The 15,483-nt window shown below is 45.6% G+C and overlaps 2 protein-coding genes across 2 annotated transcripts in view; one reads left to right on the top strand and one right to left on the bottom strand.

Moving 5' to 3' along the window:
- Positions 1–1,865: 1,865 nt before the first annotated feature.
- Positions 1,866–11,289, bottom strand: lrrc47 (leucine rich repeat containing 47). The gene is made up of 7 exons (XM_012819133.3): positions 10,680–11,289; positions 9,517–9,987; positions 8,915–9,031; positions 7,557–7,672; positions 6,719–6,821; positions 5,641–5,730; positions 1,866–2,545 (listed from the first exon to the last, which is right to left on the bottom strand). Exons 1-7 carry the CDS (start codon positions 11,253–11,255, stop codon positions 2,321–2,323), a joined length of 1,698 nt encoding a protein of 565 aa, XP_012674587.2. The 5' UTR covers positions 11,256–11,289; the 3' UTR covers positions 1,866–2,320.
- A 206-nt stretch (positions 11,290–11,495) lies between these two features.
- Positions 11,496–15,483, top strand: part of cep104 (centrosomal protein 104) — a 55,733-nt gene continuing 51,745 nt past the window's right edge. The window contains exons 1-3 of the mRNA XM_031566875.2: positions 11,496–11,589; positions 13,194–13,320; positions 13,949–14,125. Coding sequence (XP_031422735.1) covers positions 13,208–13,320; positions 13,949–14,125 — 290 coding nt within the window. The 5' untranslated portion in view covers positions 11,496–11,589; positions 13,194–13,207. The remainder of the gene's footprint in view (positions 11,590–13,193; positions 13,321–13,948; positions 14,126–15,483) is intronic.

The raw sequence follows: 15,483 nt of genomic DNA, 5'->3' as shown, positions 1-15,483 counted from the left end.
GTATGATGCAAAACATCTTGTGAAAGGCAAGCAGGTGAGGTCACATGACCTTCCCATGGATCATGTCACCACATGAAAAATACCAGTTGCTGTTAATAAAAAACACCATAAAATGGAACTGTGCATTTAAAAGACATCAAATAAAAGCATCATTAGTCTTGTTCGTAGATGATCTTTATCGTATCGACATCCTCTTCCTCCAATCGGCTCACACAGCTGATCTCACTTTCTGAGGGGGAGAAGAGGCTGGCGTTGACCCTGATGACCCACTCCCCAATCCTCTGGTCCGTGTAGTACTCCTCCTCCTCCTCTTCCTCCCTGCTCTTGCTGGACTCTGAGCTCTGCGAGTCACTCTCGATGGCAGAGTCATGGGAATAGAGGCCTGGTGCTGATTTAATCTGGCCCGTCACTGACAGACCAGCGCTGCCTCTTGGGTTACCCTGCGGCCGCGTGTGCCCGTCGGGCGATGCCAGCGGCCGTGAGCTGCCAGCCACAGGGAGAGGGCCAGCGTTTGATTTCCGATTCCCGTATCCAGTCACCCCGCGAGGGTTTGCACTCTCCGCGCGGCGGCCCACGTTCAGAACAGACACACTGCTGCACGCGAGAACAACACCTGCCCTCTGACCTCCCACTTCCTGTCTCCTAAAAAGCTTCCTGCCGGGCCTCGGAGTGGCTGCAGGCGGCACCCGTGTCTTTATCCGACTCTGGGACCCCTTAGACCTCACAGGATCAGCGGAGAAGCGAGGAGCTGGCTGGTCCAACGCCCGTGGCGTAATCTTTGACCCATAAATGGGTGGGAGGGCGCTGCCGGTAGTTCCCCCGTCTCCTTGCCCTTCTGTGGGTTTGATCCTCAGCACGGGTCTGGTTCTCCTGGGGTTCTCTGGGGTGTAAGCAGTGACACCTCGAGGCGTTGGCCCGAACGGGCCGCCGAGCCGGGGTGTTGACCCGAGGCATGGGGCCGAGGCGCTGGAGGTCTTCAGTCGACCCAAACGCTGGATCAATAACCTTTGACCTTTCACCTCTGTGCTGACCCCTCTCCACTTGGACACCTTCCCTCCCTGAAGGAAACCGTTTCTGGATTGGATCCGGCCTCGATCCGGCGCAGACGCGCACCAGGCCAGGGTCGGTTCTGATCCGAATCCTGATCCTTCCTGCACTCTGCTTGCTACATCACCACTCTTGCTCCTCTCTCCGACCATTCCCAATCAATACTACTCCAGCTTTCGTTGTTGTTGTTGTTTTGGATGTAATTATTATTTACCTTCTCCAGAGTGCATATTGGTCTACCACATTAACAGCTCTGCTGTTGCAGTCCTTTCTGTGCAGTGTCTCCAGACGGAATGTGTCTGCCTCTCCCTTCTGCAGGCCCATGTTGTCAAGGTCCTCGGTCTCTTTTGCTAATCTTTTATACCCCCTGTGCAGGTTGCTTTTTAGACACCTCCTCTTCTCGTCCCCACAGCCCTGGCAGATATATGATCTGTAACAGAAAACCCTTGTGCGTTCTGCCTAACCTGTGAGTCCCCACGCTGATCATGTGAGGCCAGCGCTCCAGCGAGAGAGGAGCGGCGATGCGAGCGGAAATACATCTTTACTCACACTCACCCCCCCAAACACTCACACACCCACAGGGTTATAACAGACACTCCGACATGCCTGAGGACGTCCTTTTTGGCCACTAGTTGTGCAAGGACACCTATTGATGAACAGGATCGCAGAGGCAATGACGGTAATGCAAGTTACCTATTTGGCATGCATCTTGGGAGATAGGAGGCAAAGCCAGTGTGCTCTAACTTGGAGGGGGGAGGGGGGGTTAGATGAGAGGTGCAGTTCACATTTCAATTAACACACTGAAAAAAACACCCAGGTTAGCAATCAAGCCATCCGTACTGAACTTGTATGTCAATAGTTTATTAAGTATGAACTGTTAAGTCACTGGTATGCAATACATTACTATTTGACACATCTGTAAGTTCACTGCAAATGAGGGTGCCATACTACATACAATTGCAGGACCATACTGGAGACATTTGTTTGATTCACCGTACAGAAACAAAAGGCAAAAGTCATAAGTTATACCCAAAATAAAGAACAAAATAACAAAATGTTAAGGAACTGATTAAGGGTTATCCGTTTTTCTTTCTTGCAAGTAAGTGCTCTGAAATATTAAATTCAGGTTAAGTAACAGGTTTGATAAAGAACCCTGCAAAACCTGTATGCAAATATTTGGCAGTGTTAAAAGTAAACGCAAGTTACAGTTTCCCTCGGAAAACTTTAAGCTGCTTTCCTGTTTGCTTCATGCAGTGAACTTCCAGGCTCTAAACTATCGAACAACCTTGAGGTTGCAGGATTCTGCCGTGAGGTCCGTTTTTGAGGGGTACACCACTTTTAGATTCCCTTCCATGTCAACAACCCGGACTTGCATCAGCGTCAGCTCTGGACCTGTTGGCCCGTCACCCTCTGCTGGGACTGGTTCTGCCTCCGCTTCGCCGTCGGAACCATCCGCCTCTTTGTGGTCGAAGGTGAATTTATTCAGCTCTGCCATTTTCTATGGGGAAAGAAAACAAACTTGCTGATCCACATGAAATCTATTGGGACCTCAGGACACTTAATTCTTTGGTGACCTTGACCTTTGTATATGCAGCTCAAGCAACTGCCTAGAATGGCAACATTCACGTGTGCAAACAGATCTTAACAGCTCCGTCAGAGCAGGATTCATAACAGAGGAACAACACAAAACTGCAACGTTCAGCTGAGGTACAGAGTGAACCAGGACACACGGTGCAAAAGCAGATAAAAAGAACCTTTTGGTCTGTCCGTGGACCCATGACCTCAATTGGAATGACGTTTAACTTTCACTAAAACCATGTCCAGTGCTTTTGTCTATGATATCTATGGTTTTCAGGTTTCATACATGGTCCCAGATATAATATCACATATCAGTGCTGCCTCTTAATCAGTGCGCTCACAGACTGAGCTTCCTAAAAAGGACTCTGAAGAAGGAACTACGAGATAAGGGTGTGAACCCAGCTTGACCTGCTGCCAACTCTAATCTTCACTATAAAACCAAAGGGGAAATTCTCTTCAGTGTCATTCCCATTCGTCTGGCATTAAATTACTTCCTGTTGCATTCTAGGGTCTACTCTCTATGGTATTTAACTGTGCTGTTCAATATGTGGCATTCTATGGTCTACTCTCTATGGTATTTAAGTGTGCTGTTTAATATGGTGCATTCTCGGGTCTACTCTCTATGGTATTTAACTGTGCTGTTTAATATAGTGCATTCGCGGGTCTATTCTCTATGGTATTTAACTGTGCTGTTTTATATGAAATGCACATATCCTTTACAAACTCTCTCCATTAAGTACCTTTTTGAACCACACACACATGTGCTTGCACTCCAGGTCCTTCAGAAAACAATCAATGGCTTCTCAAAAAGGGGTCTTTTGGCTGAGAGCGAGGCCTTGCTATCTGATGGTAAAATATTCAGAGGGCACCCGAGCTGCTCCTGAGGAAGTGAGAATATGGGCCGGCCAGCGCCTTTGTCACCGGCACTCAGGAAATCTCACCGCGGACGTGCAAACCAAACCCCCAGGTTTACATTCCCCAGTCACGCGGTGCACCCAAAAGTTTTCCACTCACAAAAAGTGGGTCTCCCTCCTGACTTAACGATCATCGTAAATATTAAATCGCAGGTGCCTTTCATTTCACAACTTCTTGTGCTGAAAAGGGTAGGAACTACTGTTTGCACTATATGTTTAGTATATTGTATTGTCTATTTAGTATATTTAGCATATTTATAGTTTTCTACGTTAGTACAGGGCTTATTATATGTTTATTATATGTTTAGTATATGTTCAGAGTACTGTTATGTTGTTGTGCGGTGTCTTGTCACAGGAATTTCAGTGCCCAGTCTTACTGTGTTGTTCTGTGCATCTGACATTAAAAGACTAATTTAATAATAAACTTGAACATGCGACTCTGCATGTACATTTACCCTGGCGATGCACGGCATGCGACTCTGCATGTACATTTACCCTGGCGATGCACGGCTCTGTCCTTTTATGCCATGATCATGGTCAGTATGAACTGGCCAATCTTCTTGTCTCAGTGAGCCATGCCCATCTCTGTTCAGACGTGTGCCCAAGAGATGCAGCCTTTGAGCGCGGGACGAAATTGATTTGGATGACACAGGATACGCATGGTTGTCATACGGCCTAATTAATATGTAAGGCTGGACTGAAAGTGATCGTCAATCTAGACAGTGCGTGGCGGGCCGAAACCCGACACCGACATGTCTGTTTTTCTTTTGAGGGCTGGCCATGGCAGCTGTGAGGAGTCAGTGAGTGAGGCTGCAGGGACACAGACGGCCGTCCTCTAGGATTGCAGAGGCATTGTGTGGCGGAGAGCCGCCGCCATGACACCCAACACTGACACACATGCTGCGGCCGCCGGGCAATGAAACACACACACTGACACACACACACGCCGCAGCAATGACATACACACACGCCGCAGCAATGACACACACACACACACACACTGACACACACGCAGTGGCCGCCGGGCAATGACACACACACACACACACACACACACACACACACACACACACACACACACACACACACACACACAGACACACGCCGTGGCCGCCGGGCAATGACGCCACTTCTTCCACAGGCACGGGACAGTGATGCTCAGCACGCCTCTCCCGTCAAAAGATCGTGACACACGCCCACACAGACAGACAGACAGACAGACACACACACACACACACACACACACAGACAGACACACACACACCTCAAGTGAACAGATGCTACACACACACTCTCTGTTCTAAAGAATGGCCATGCGGGACGGCAGGACTGGGTTGGACGTGAGCGCTGAAGCGCGACTATCCCCTTAGGGCCAGAGAACAACGCCTCCCTGATGTGATGGCCCGTCATAGCCACGCTAGCAGCCAAGCGCCCCAACGCCTCCCTGATGTCATAGCCACGCTAGCAGCCAAGAGCCCCAACACAGGAGGACTCCGTCAGGTGTAAAGATCTGGCACAGTTTTATGATACGGAATTCTATCCAAAGCAGCTACCATAACCAGTAGCAACCATCCATGCTAACTAAACCCACGGCCCTGGCATTACTGGCATGGCATTCATTAATGGCATTACCCATATATAATCAGGGTCAGGGGCATTTTATGGGCTAAACGTGAGCTTATTTTAACGCTTTTCTTTATTTGTTGTTACATTTCCTTTACAGATGGTTTCTGATGGAGAAGCTTGTGTTTGTGTGTGTGTGTGTGTTTGTAATGCATTGTACGTTATTCTACTGTGACATACAGCATTTTGTAGCCTGTGGTTTGAAGCTAGACATTTGTCTGGCTTCACATGCAACACAATTGGAAGGAAACTAAATGCTTTGGTGGAGACGGAAGACATCAGGGAGGGCCGTTTTATTGGCTAAACGTGGGTATAAGTGTGGGTTATTTAATTTACAATCGGTTTCTAGAGCTGCAGACTTTGTGTGTTATGCATTTCTAGTTAGAAATATGCTGTAGCCTATGGATTGGAGGTGGGAGAGAGATTTTTATGTGGCTTCAAATGCAACATAGTCGGAGTGAAACTGCGCGAGACTCACTATAATGAGAGCGTCCATCACGTCCTTACAGGTCTGCAGGCTGGTGGAGCTGGTCACCTCCAGGAACAGCTCCCGCGTGCTCTTCTTTATCTGACGGGGAGACAACAACAACAACAACCACCATCCAATGTCAGAGACAGTCAACAACAACAACAACAACAACCAGCCAATGTCAGACAGTCAACATGCCTGGAAATATCAACTGCACATGCTTCAGTATCAAATCAGGCCTATCAAAACCTGCCTTTAAAAAGTGTCAGATTGTTGCATCCTGTTAATGCCTTCATATAGCACAGACAATATCCTCACTGGTAGTACCACATACATTCACATGTAAAACTATGTATTGTGACTAACAATTACCACAGAGTTCCTCAGGATATAAATACAACTCAGGAGATCCACGGACCAAGTTGAAATAGATAAATATGCATGCAGAGCATTAAATCTGGACACTGTCAGCAGTCTTCACTAAAAAGAGAGAGACAGCTGAACACCAAACTATTTATTGTTTTCCGGATGCAGGCTGAATGATCAAAAGGTTCTGTCAATGTTCATCCCATACACCATAAACCTGTTCTGCAACATCCTTTAACAACATGTATATCACTCGTATATCCGCCTGACCTTGAATGACAGGAAATTAACCCACATGAACCCTGAGCGTTATATACAGCCTGCAGAACCGCAGCGTGGCTAACAGTGGATAATCATCTGTTTATCTTTATTGGGCCTTGTGCTTAAACAACCTCTGCACTGGACACATGTCCTTGTTACTGTATTTATTGTAAAGCACCTAAGGGAAGTTAGTGCAATCTATACCACCGCACTTTATTGAACTCTTACCATATATTTTTTTTAGCTTTTTGTACTATTTTTAGCTAGTTGTACTATTGTTGTGTTATATGTTGTTGTTGTGTTATATGTCGTCCCTCGTCGCACCACCAGGTGCAGCGCTCCAAATTTCGTTGTATGCAAATACAATGATAATAAAGGATTTTCTATCTTTCTATCTACATGTTGATCTGAACCACTTCCTCCCTATTAAACATTAGCATTAGCATTAGCAGCAGGCTACCTTAGTCTTGTCGCTGTTGGTGATCGGGGGGAACGAGATGACGTGGCCCTCAGCGTCCACTAGACAGGGGTAGTGTGTCTTTCCATCCAGGAGCTGAAGATACCTGAGGATCAGAAAATAAGCTTCATTCAGACCATCAAAAAACCCCGCTGAAGTCCGTTGTAGTCAGCTTTGTTTGCACAGAGCCTTCCACTTCAGCTTCACAACAGAGTTAAAGAAGCATCATGTGTGTGTGTTCCGACCCGAACCACAGACCCATCACAATTAATTTGAAGATGGTACTAAAGGAAGTTTCTTATAAAAACATACCTAAAGAAGTGGGAAATTGCTGCATAGTGTTGCTTTAAATATAATTACATAGTAAGAACAAATCCAAGTAATTGTTTAGTTAATCTGCCTGCAAACAATCATGTAACTTAGGTTTCTGTAGGGTCAGTTTTGCATTTTGATCAAAAACGACATCATAAAGATTGTCCTTTGTGTGGCAAGTATGTTTGACCTTGTGAAGAAGCAAGAGATACAATAAACACAGTAGCGATAATCATCATCATTATCACTCCAGCTGTAAGTTGCGCTACAGCGCCCTCTTGTGATAACTAGCATTTTCCACTTTTCACCAATAGAGGGCCATCACACATTAGAGACAACCTTGCTTTCTAGCAGGACGTCACTTCATCATGTTTCAAGCTCTGGTATTGTAACATTAATGCTGATTGTTAAACTTCACGTGAGGGTTTAAGGGCTATATAGCCACAGAGAATAAAATGCAATCAAGATGGAAGGCGCATGTGCGTGTGTGTGTGTGTGTGTGTGTGTGTGCGCATTAGTGTGTGTTTACTTGTGCAGTCCGGACACGTTCTGCCGTTTCTTCTGTTTCCTCTGTTCTTCAGCTTCCTGTTGCAGCTGCCTCAGCAGGTCCACAGCCTTCATCTCCTTACGACCCAGAGGGACAATCTAACACACACACACACGCACACACACACGTGTCACAGCCACACACACAGAAAATCAAGCCAAATAGGGGTCATTTGGAACACATTAACACACATCTTTCCGTACTCGATACTGAATTAACCAGCCCACTGGAGCGGACTTCGTGTGGAGGTCAGATGTTTGTTGATAAGTCTAATTATCCTCTTCAGTAAGTCAGTCAGACGTCCAGCTCTGCAGCAGATCATTCAAATCTCCACTTAGCCAGCCTTACAATGCATCATTAAGGGTGTGAGGCTTCAGGTGATGACAGCGCTATTTACTGAGGGAGAGAAGGACAAGGCCAGGGAGAAGCTCACACTGTGAAAACAACACAAAGCTTTCCCGTCAACCACGGACACGGCGACAGGTGTTCAGTTGCCGAGCGCTACAATAACTAACGCCAGGCCAAAACAAAAAGGGAAGAGAGACGAGCGAGTTATTTATTATTAACGATGGGAATTATGCCACTAATTAAGCATGCTCTTTAGAAACCAGACTCCTCCCTGTCGCTGCAAACCGGCCAAATCAGCTCAATTAAAAATACATGAGTCATGTCTCTCCACAATCAATAGTGTGCAGAGACACATGCACCTTTGGCACTCCCTGAGGAGACATCTACCTGAGGAGACATCTACCTGAGGAGACATCTTTGGCCCTACCTGAGGAGACATCTACCCGAGGAGACATCTACCTGAGGAGACACCTTTGGCACTCCCTGAGGAGACATCTTGTTGAAATTGTGGACTAGAGGTCCATCAAAAAGAAATGCTAAGAATGCTATACCCACGGGATATTCCCAGACCCACCCCTGATGTCAGCATATCCTTGTACTTTCAGCCAACCCTTCTTTGAGCCTCGCCTTCAGGATGCGCTTGGATTCGTTTATCAATTTCAAATACCACTGATGTTCTAACCGTATAATCGTACCCACATTGCTCTGCAAGTGTCTCCTGAGATGTGTGTCTCTGAGAGACTCCTGTAAGGCTGGAGGAGTGATCGTACCTGCAGAGTGTCTGGGTCTGGAGTAGGATGGGGTGATTAGGGTCTGAAATGGGGGGGTCTGGGGTAGGATGGGGTGATTAGCGTCTGAAATGGGGGGGTCTGGGGTGATTAGCGTCTGACATGGGGGGGTCTGGGGTAGGATGGGGTGATAAGCGCTCTGCAAGTGTCTCTAGAGATGTGTGTCTCTGAGAGACTCCTGTAAGGCTGGAGGAGTGGTCGTACCTGCAGAGTGTCTGGAGTCCGCCCATCGTACAGCAGCGGGGCCTTAAGCAGGCTGAGGTCATGGGTAGCGATGGTCGCAGTCGTGCGTCTGGAGCACATCTCATCATGAAGCTTGGTCTGGAGAAAAACAAAAACATATATAATATAAACTGGCAGCCAGACATTTAAAAAAAAAACCAAAAAAAAAAAAACAATACTTGGATCATGTACATACTGCAAATTAAATTATATTATTCTGTATACGGCTTTGTTGTTGTGGGATTTGTGATACGTTAGTACTGGTGTTTGGCATAATAAATAGTTTTGTAGTGTTGAGTACACTGATGTGTGGTATACAAGACACTCTAGAGAATCTAATGCTGGGCAATGAGCACTGGTATTAGGTGAAGTACTAATAGCTTTGATATTGTTCAATGTAATGAACTCTGATGTGACTGAAAGTGCCTGTGGGTGGGCACCATCATCAGTACTGTGTTACTACAGCCATGTGTGTTGGAATGATTTCTGCAGTAGTGCCTGCGAGAGTATTCTGTGATTGTGCCTGCGAGTGTATTCTGCAGTAGTGACTGCGAGTGTATTCTGTGATTTGGAAAAGGTCCAACCTGCGCCATGAGGAAGCGTTTCAGAGCGTTGCCACGAAGCAAGTTCATGCCCCTGACCACGCAGCCCACGATGTACGGCCGTACATCCTTCACCTCCGCCGCTACCTTCACCGTGACGGGGTTATCGGACACGTGCAGAACCTTCAGAACCAGCCTGTCCAGCTCATCCATGTCCTCATCCTGGTTCCGGTGCTTCTTGTTCCGCCCGCCCTTCTTTTTGGGGGTGTTGGGAGCACCCCCTGCGGCGGCGTCCCCCTTCTCCTCCGCACCGCCCTGGGCCTTGCCTTTGCCCTTACCCCGGCCTCCCGCGCGCAGGTAGTCCAGCACGGATTTGGCCTGGCAGCCGTTCACCATCTTCTCCAGGCGCTTGTCTTTCAGCTTGTTGCCTTTGAAGTTGATCTCCTTCAGTTTGGAGCAGTCTCCCAGCTCAAACGGCAGCTCGGTCAGCTTGTTGCTGGACAGGTCCAGAACCTGTGGGTGACAGGATATGATCATAGGATTGGACTGAGCCAGCAGAAGACAAGGCTTCTAGCCTTGTTTCACTAAACAAAAAAAGCTTACAGATACTTACAGGTTTCATCCTTTCATTAAACGATTTTTCATCTGTATTAAGGCAAGTAACTTTATCCCTGATAGAACTGGACTAAGAGTAGAAATACAGCCAGACAAGAACTAGACTCAGACTAGAACCAGACTATGTCCATGCAGTTTGACTCCTCCTACCTACAAGCCCGACAGACAAGGGTCTTAAAATGTCAGGCAGTGATGTGTCACAGGTCCTACATATTGTATAGTAGAACAAAGCTTTCCTCCGTATGTAACGTACACACAGAAGGATTCAATGTTATACTTGTGATCATCCGAACACACAGAAGCACACAGTGCTATACGTGTGATCATCCGAACACACAGGAGCATTCAGTGCTATAAGTGTGATCATCCGAACAAATGTAGGGCGTGTACGGCTACCTTTTCTGCAATAATTAAACCCTATGATAAGGGCCTAACATCTCAGGGTGAAACCAATCCCCAGGAACAGGTTAATATGGTCACTACACCCAGAATACTCCATTTTAGGGTTCAAACATTCAATAATCTTAATCCTACAGTCTCCACATCTAGGAAAAGAAGGCATTGGATTGGAGATCGCAACAAAGGCATACCTTAAGTGCAGACAGATTGCTGACGTCTGTGCTCAACTCGTCGATCGCATTCTCTGATGCGATGATGGTGCTGAGCAGTTCCAGCCGCTCAGAGAACAGGTCGCCAGGTAACGCCGTGAGCCCATTCCTTGACACGTTGATGTTGGAGAGCTTGACGCACTGACTCAGTCCCTTTGGCAACGATGTGATACTGTTGCAGCTGAGGTTGAGGGTTTTCAGTTCGCTCAACAGTGATACCTCTTCAGGTATTTCCTGCAACTCGTTCACTGACACATCCAGAACCTTCAGAGACTTCAACTTCCCAATGGATTTAGGAACAGATAGAATCTTATTTCTGCAAAGTATCAAGCTTGTGAGATGGATCAGGTTGCCGATGTTCTCATGGATCTCAGTCAAACTCGGACACTGGCTGATTTCCAGGTAATTCAACAGCGTAAGCGAGTAAAGCTTTGAGTTTAGACCCCTGTTTGACTGGATCCTTTCATCAGTGTTCGTACCCTGAAGAACCAATTCACGTCGGTTTTCGTTTTCAGCTTTTTCGATCTCTGCCCAAACACAATCATCTTGTCCATCCATGCTGTTGGGAATTTACCCGGAAGGAAACACAACACACGACCAACCGGAAGAACTATGTAACAATAGTCGATTGAAACCCATAAATGTTAATTGTTACTCAATGTCTCGTTTGTCTTTCTTTTGAAAAGTAAAAAATAATTTATAGTTCTTCTTTTAGAGAGACCCAGGTCCAGGTAGGACAATAATCTAAACTGGATAGCTGTCAACAGCACAGTGGTAACTACATTTCCCACAAACCACTGCGACTCTAAACAAGACATGCGTGCCAATGTTTTAGTTGTCAAACGGTGGTTATGGAGATGAGATGGAACTGACAAGGGGACTCTGTGACGGGGTAAATATTTCTCACTTAGCGATAGAAGTTATTCACGTCTCTGATGTTTGCTCTAATTGCATCCTGACGAGCACCTGTCATGTAGAATTACTGTAATCAATAAGGTTTAGTGAAATTGCAAACTAATAACGGCTTCTTTATCCGGTTCTCTGCACCAAAAGGCTAGCTTGTCAACCAATGAGTAAATCAACAGAACATAGCCGGCTAAGTCTAAGAAAACAAATTGCATGGATAGATAGATAGATACATGCAGGTTCGAAAACGTGTTAGGTAAACGAGAACTTGTGAAATACGAAGCTTCCGCTAAAAGATAACGCCTAAATGACAGCAACAGTTAGCCTAGTCAGCTCATCTCAAGAGGCAGACGGATTAGGCTCTAACTGTAAACCCATGTGTACGCCACCATGTCACCAGTCTGAGCTGCCCAGTTCACCAACATACTTCTGCACCTACTGATACATATATTACTATTTGGCCAATTTACACAGGTGGACAGTTTAGTTACCTTTGTTTCCTCATTTTAAATGATGAAGATTTTCTCTTATTTTTTTAAGCAAGCATTAAATACAAAGCTTATTTTGATCTCAAAATGGACTTGCTGACATGTTTAGCTGTGTACATTTGAGAAAGAAAGGCAAAAGAAGGAAGTAATACCCACTGGGTTTTGCCACAGGCTGTTCCAGCACTCACTCACTCACTCACACAATCACTAGGGCCCACTATATACACGTTGCATTCATCAGATGACAATTTCATAAAACCTGTATGTCAGTTTTATGAGACAGTTGTGATTGGTGGAAGTACAATGCATAATTTTAGTAAAGTGTAGTAGAGCAGCATCTGAGGGTCACTGGTGTGTGTGTGGCTCTACCTAACTGAGTGTGTGTTGTGTTCTCTTACCCCTGAGGGTCACTGGTGTGTGTCTGGCTCTTCCTAACTGAGTGTGTGTTGTGTTCTCTTACCCCTGAGGGTCACTGGTGTGTGTCTGACTCTTCCTAACTGAGTGTGTGTTGTGTTCTCTTAATCCTGAGGGTCACTGGTGTGTGTGTGACTCTTCCTAACTGAGTGTGTGTTGTGTTCTCTTAATCCTGAGGGTCACTGGTGTGTGTGTGACTCTTCCTAACTGAGTGTGTGTTGTGTTCTCTTAATCCTGAGGGTCACTGGTGTGTGTGTGGCTCTTCCTAACTGAGTGTGTGTTGTGTTCTCTTACCCATCAGCTGCCCCCTGCTCTACTCAATTTCAGCTTCCATTATTTGTTATCGTGTGGCTTTCGAGCCATTCTAGTATTCAAGAAATGTGAAGTATGATGTAATGGCATCAGAGCAGCAAAGCGCAGTGTGATGCTGATTTACAGTCACTGTATTGGCAGCAACGTGACCCACACAGCCATAATCATCACACATCAGTAACAGGAGCACATCCAGCATTTACACCACACACTTCCCTAAACATGTCCGCCTTTATTCCAGCATTTACACCACACACATCCCTAAACATGTCCGCCTTTATTCCAGCATTTACACCACACACATCCCTAAACATGTCCGCCTTTATTCCAGCATTTACACCACACACATCCCTAAGCATGTCCGCCTTTATTCCAGCATTTGGGAGCAAGATGCCACGCAAGATAGGGTTTGTAGTGGTCAGCTCCTCCGGCCATGAGGATGGCTGCAGTTCCAAGGAGTTGATGGTCCACGGCCCCACCGTCAATGGCTGGAGGTCCGCCAGGTAAGACCTGACCTTACCTGACCTCAGATCTCCCTGATAAAGAGAGACCAAGATGTGTATTACAGTATTTCTGGGAACAGCCATGGGAGAAATGTGGTGGGGAACATTAGCATGTGTAATGCATAAACATCTTAAACCAATCCAATCCTTGCATATTAAACATCTTAAACCAATCCAAAACCTCATGAAGGTGGCACTCAAATTACACCTAAAAGGAAAAAACCTTTGGGATTTTTTAACCTGGGCCTTATTTTTTGGGTCCTATTTTTTTTACTGGGGACACTTCGAAATTGGTCCAGTATTGATTTAGAACGCTAAAACCAGCCACTGCAAAACTATAGCTACACAATGGAATCCTATGAGGCAAGCATCTGCATTAAAGTAAAAACTGCCTGTTTTCGCCATTGACAGGCTCATAAATATATTAATAATAATAATATATGTTTCTACAGTCAATGGTTTACCTTTCTTTAGTTCCGGTATCAGACCTAGCACCCTGTACCTGTAGTTGATTATCGTGGTGGTGGTGGGGGGGGTTTGCAAGTATTGCTGTAGTGTGTCTTTAATGTTGCTTGGTCTGTGTGTAAGTATTGTTGTTGTGTATCTTTGACCCTGCTGGTCTGTGCAGGTATTGCCCCTACCCTCAGGAGGTCACCCTGCAGATGGCAGAGCGCTGTCGCATCCGGAAGCTCCAGCTGCTGGCCCATCAGTACCTCATCCCCTCCATGATCGAGTTCTACATCGCCGATCACATCCCAAACCCACTGGCCTCGCCCAGCATCTCCGAGCACTTCCGCAGGCTGGGGTGAGTGGGTCAGAATGCTAGAACCGGAGCCAGCAGACGCTGGGCCACATTTGAAAAATATGCCATGCCTTGAAGCTCACTCTGTACTCACCCCGCGAAACAATGAGCAGAATGACTTCACTAGCATTGCTAATATGCCAGTAATTCACTTGCGTCGCTAAGATGCTAGTAATTCACTTGCGTCTCCAAGACCAGACTTCTATGTCCTCTGAGTCCCAAATCATGTTCAATGAGTTATACCTCCAGTTTCAGAATTATAGTTACACTTACACCTCCAGTGTTTCCCCTAGGTTTACAGCTTTGGGGGGGGGGGCGGTGCGCGGGCGGTGCGCGGCCACCGACACAAACGATTAAAGGAATCATGGTGTTCATGTGTTTCTTTTAATGACAGCAGTCAATTATTTTAACTGTACATTGAACTAAACATCGGAGCATGTCTTTTTATGACAATTATCCCCAAAGTGTGCAGCTTTTGTCACTGCAGTTTATCTTTTTGGCCTTCTGGAAGAAAATGTTTTGAGATATTTGCGGCCTAAAATTCCTGATTTCGCAGGAGCTTTTCCAAAAAGTTGCGATGAAAGTTTTTATTTGTAGGTGTTTTTTGCAATGAAATTGCCGAAAACAAGTGAAAGTTGGTATATACAGTTGCGAATTGTCCTCTTTGTAATTATAATTGAATTATTTGTTGAAAAATAACTGATTAATAAACAAACATTAATTCATCAAGAACAAAACGATTGAGAAATGGTCCTCTTAATAACCTCACCAATATGCCAAACAAAAGACTACCAGGACTACAAAAATGTAGCAGAATAGGCTTTACTTATCCACAACGAAGTGCACATGTTGGCATTACAAAAGGACCATCAGTAAGACTGAATAAAATGTTATGAATGTCTCAGCCTTCATATGACGGAAAAAAACAGCCTGTGTCACTATGATCTGTCTCGTCATCTAACGTCCTGCCTGTGTTTCTGCCGTTCTCATTCTATGCTTATCAATCTGTTTTGCTATCCTTGTTTATTTATTTTATCCGTATAGGTGTTAATGTTCAATTTCATATATTAATTTAAAGTCGTCCAATTTAAAGTCATCCATTCTTCAACACTAGCTGCTACCTTATCTTCAAACAGAAAGTAACGTTAAATCTCCATGGCAACAGCTCTTGAGGGTTTGGGAAATAATCAGATGTATTGCTTCCTTCATTATTCACAGCAAAATAAATAATGTTCATTACATGTCATAGATTTATTACCAGACTCTATGTAAAAAGGGCCACGCACAACTCGCGGAAAATGATTAAAAAAATGGAAGCCAGATCTATTTCTGAATTTTCGGTGCGGACATGGGCGTACGTT

The sequence above is a fragment of the Clupea harengus genome, chromosome 4 (assembly GCF_900700415.2).
Source record: "Clupea harengus chromosome 4, Ch_v2.0.2, whole genome shotgun sequence".
Lineage (NCBI taxonomy): Eukaryota > Metazoa > Chordata > Actinopteri > Clupeiformes > Clupeidae > Clupea > Clupea harengus.
This window is presented reverse-complemented; position numbering and strand designations above follow the sequence as displayed.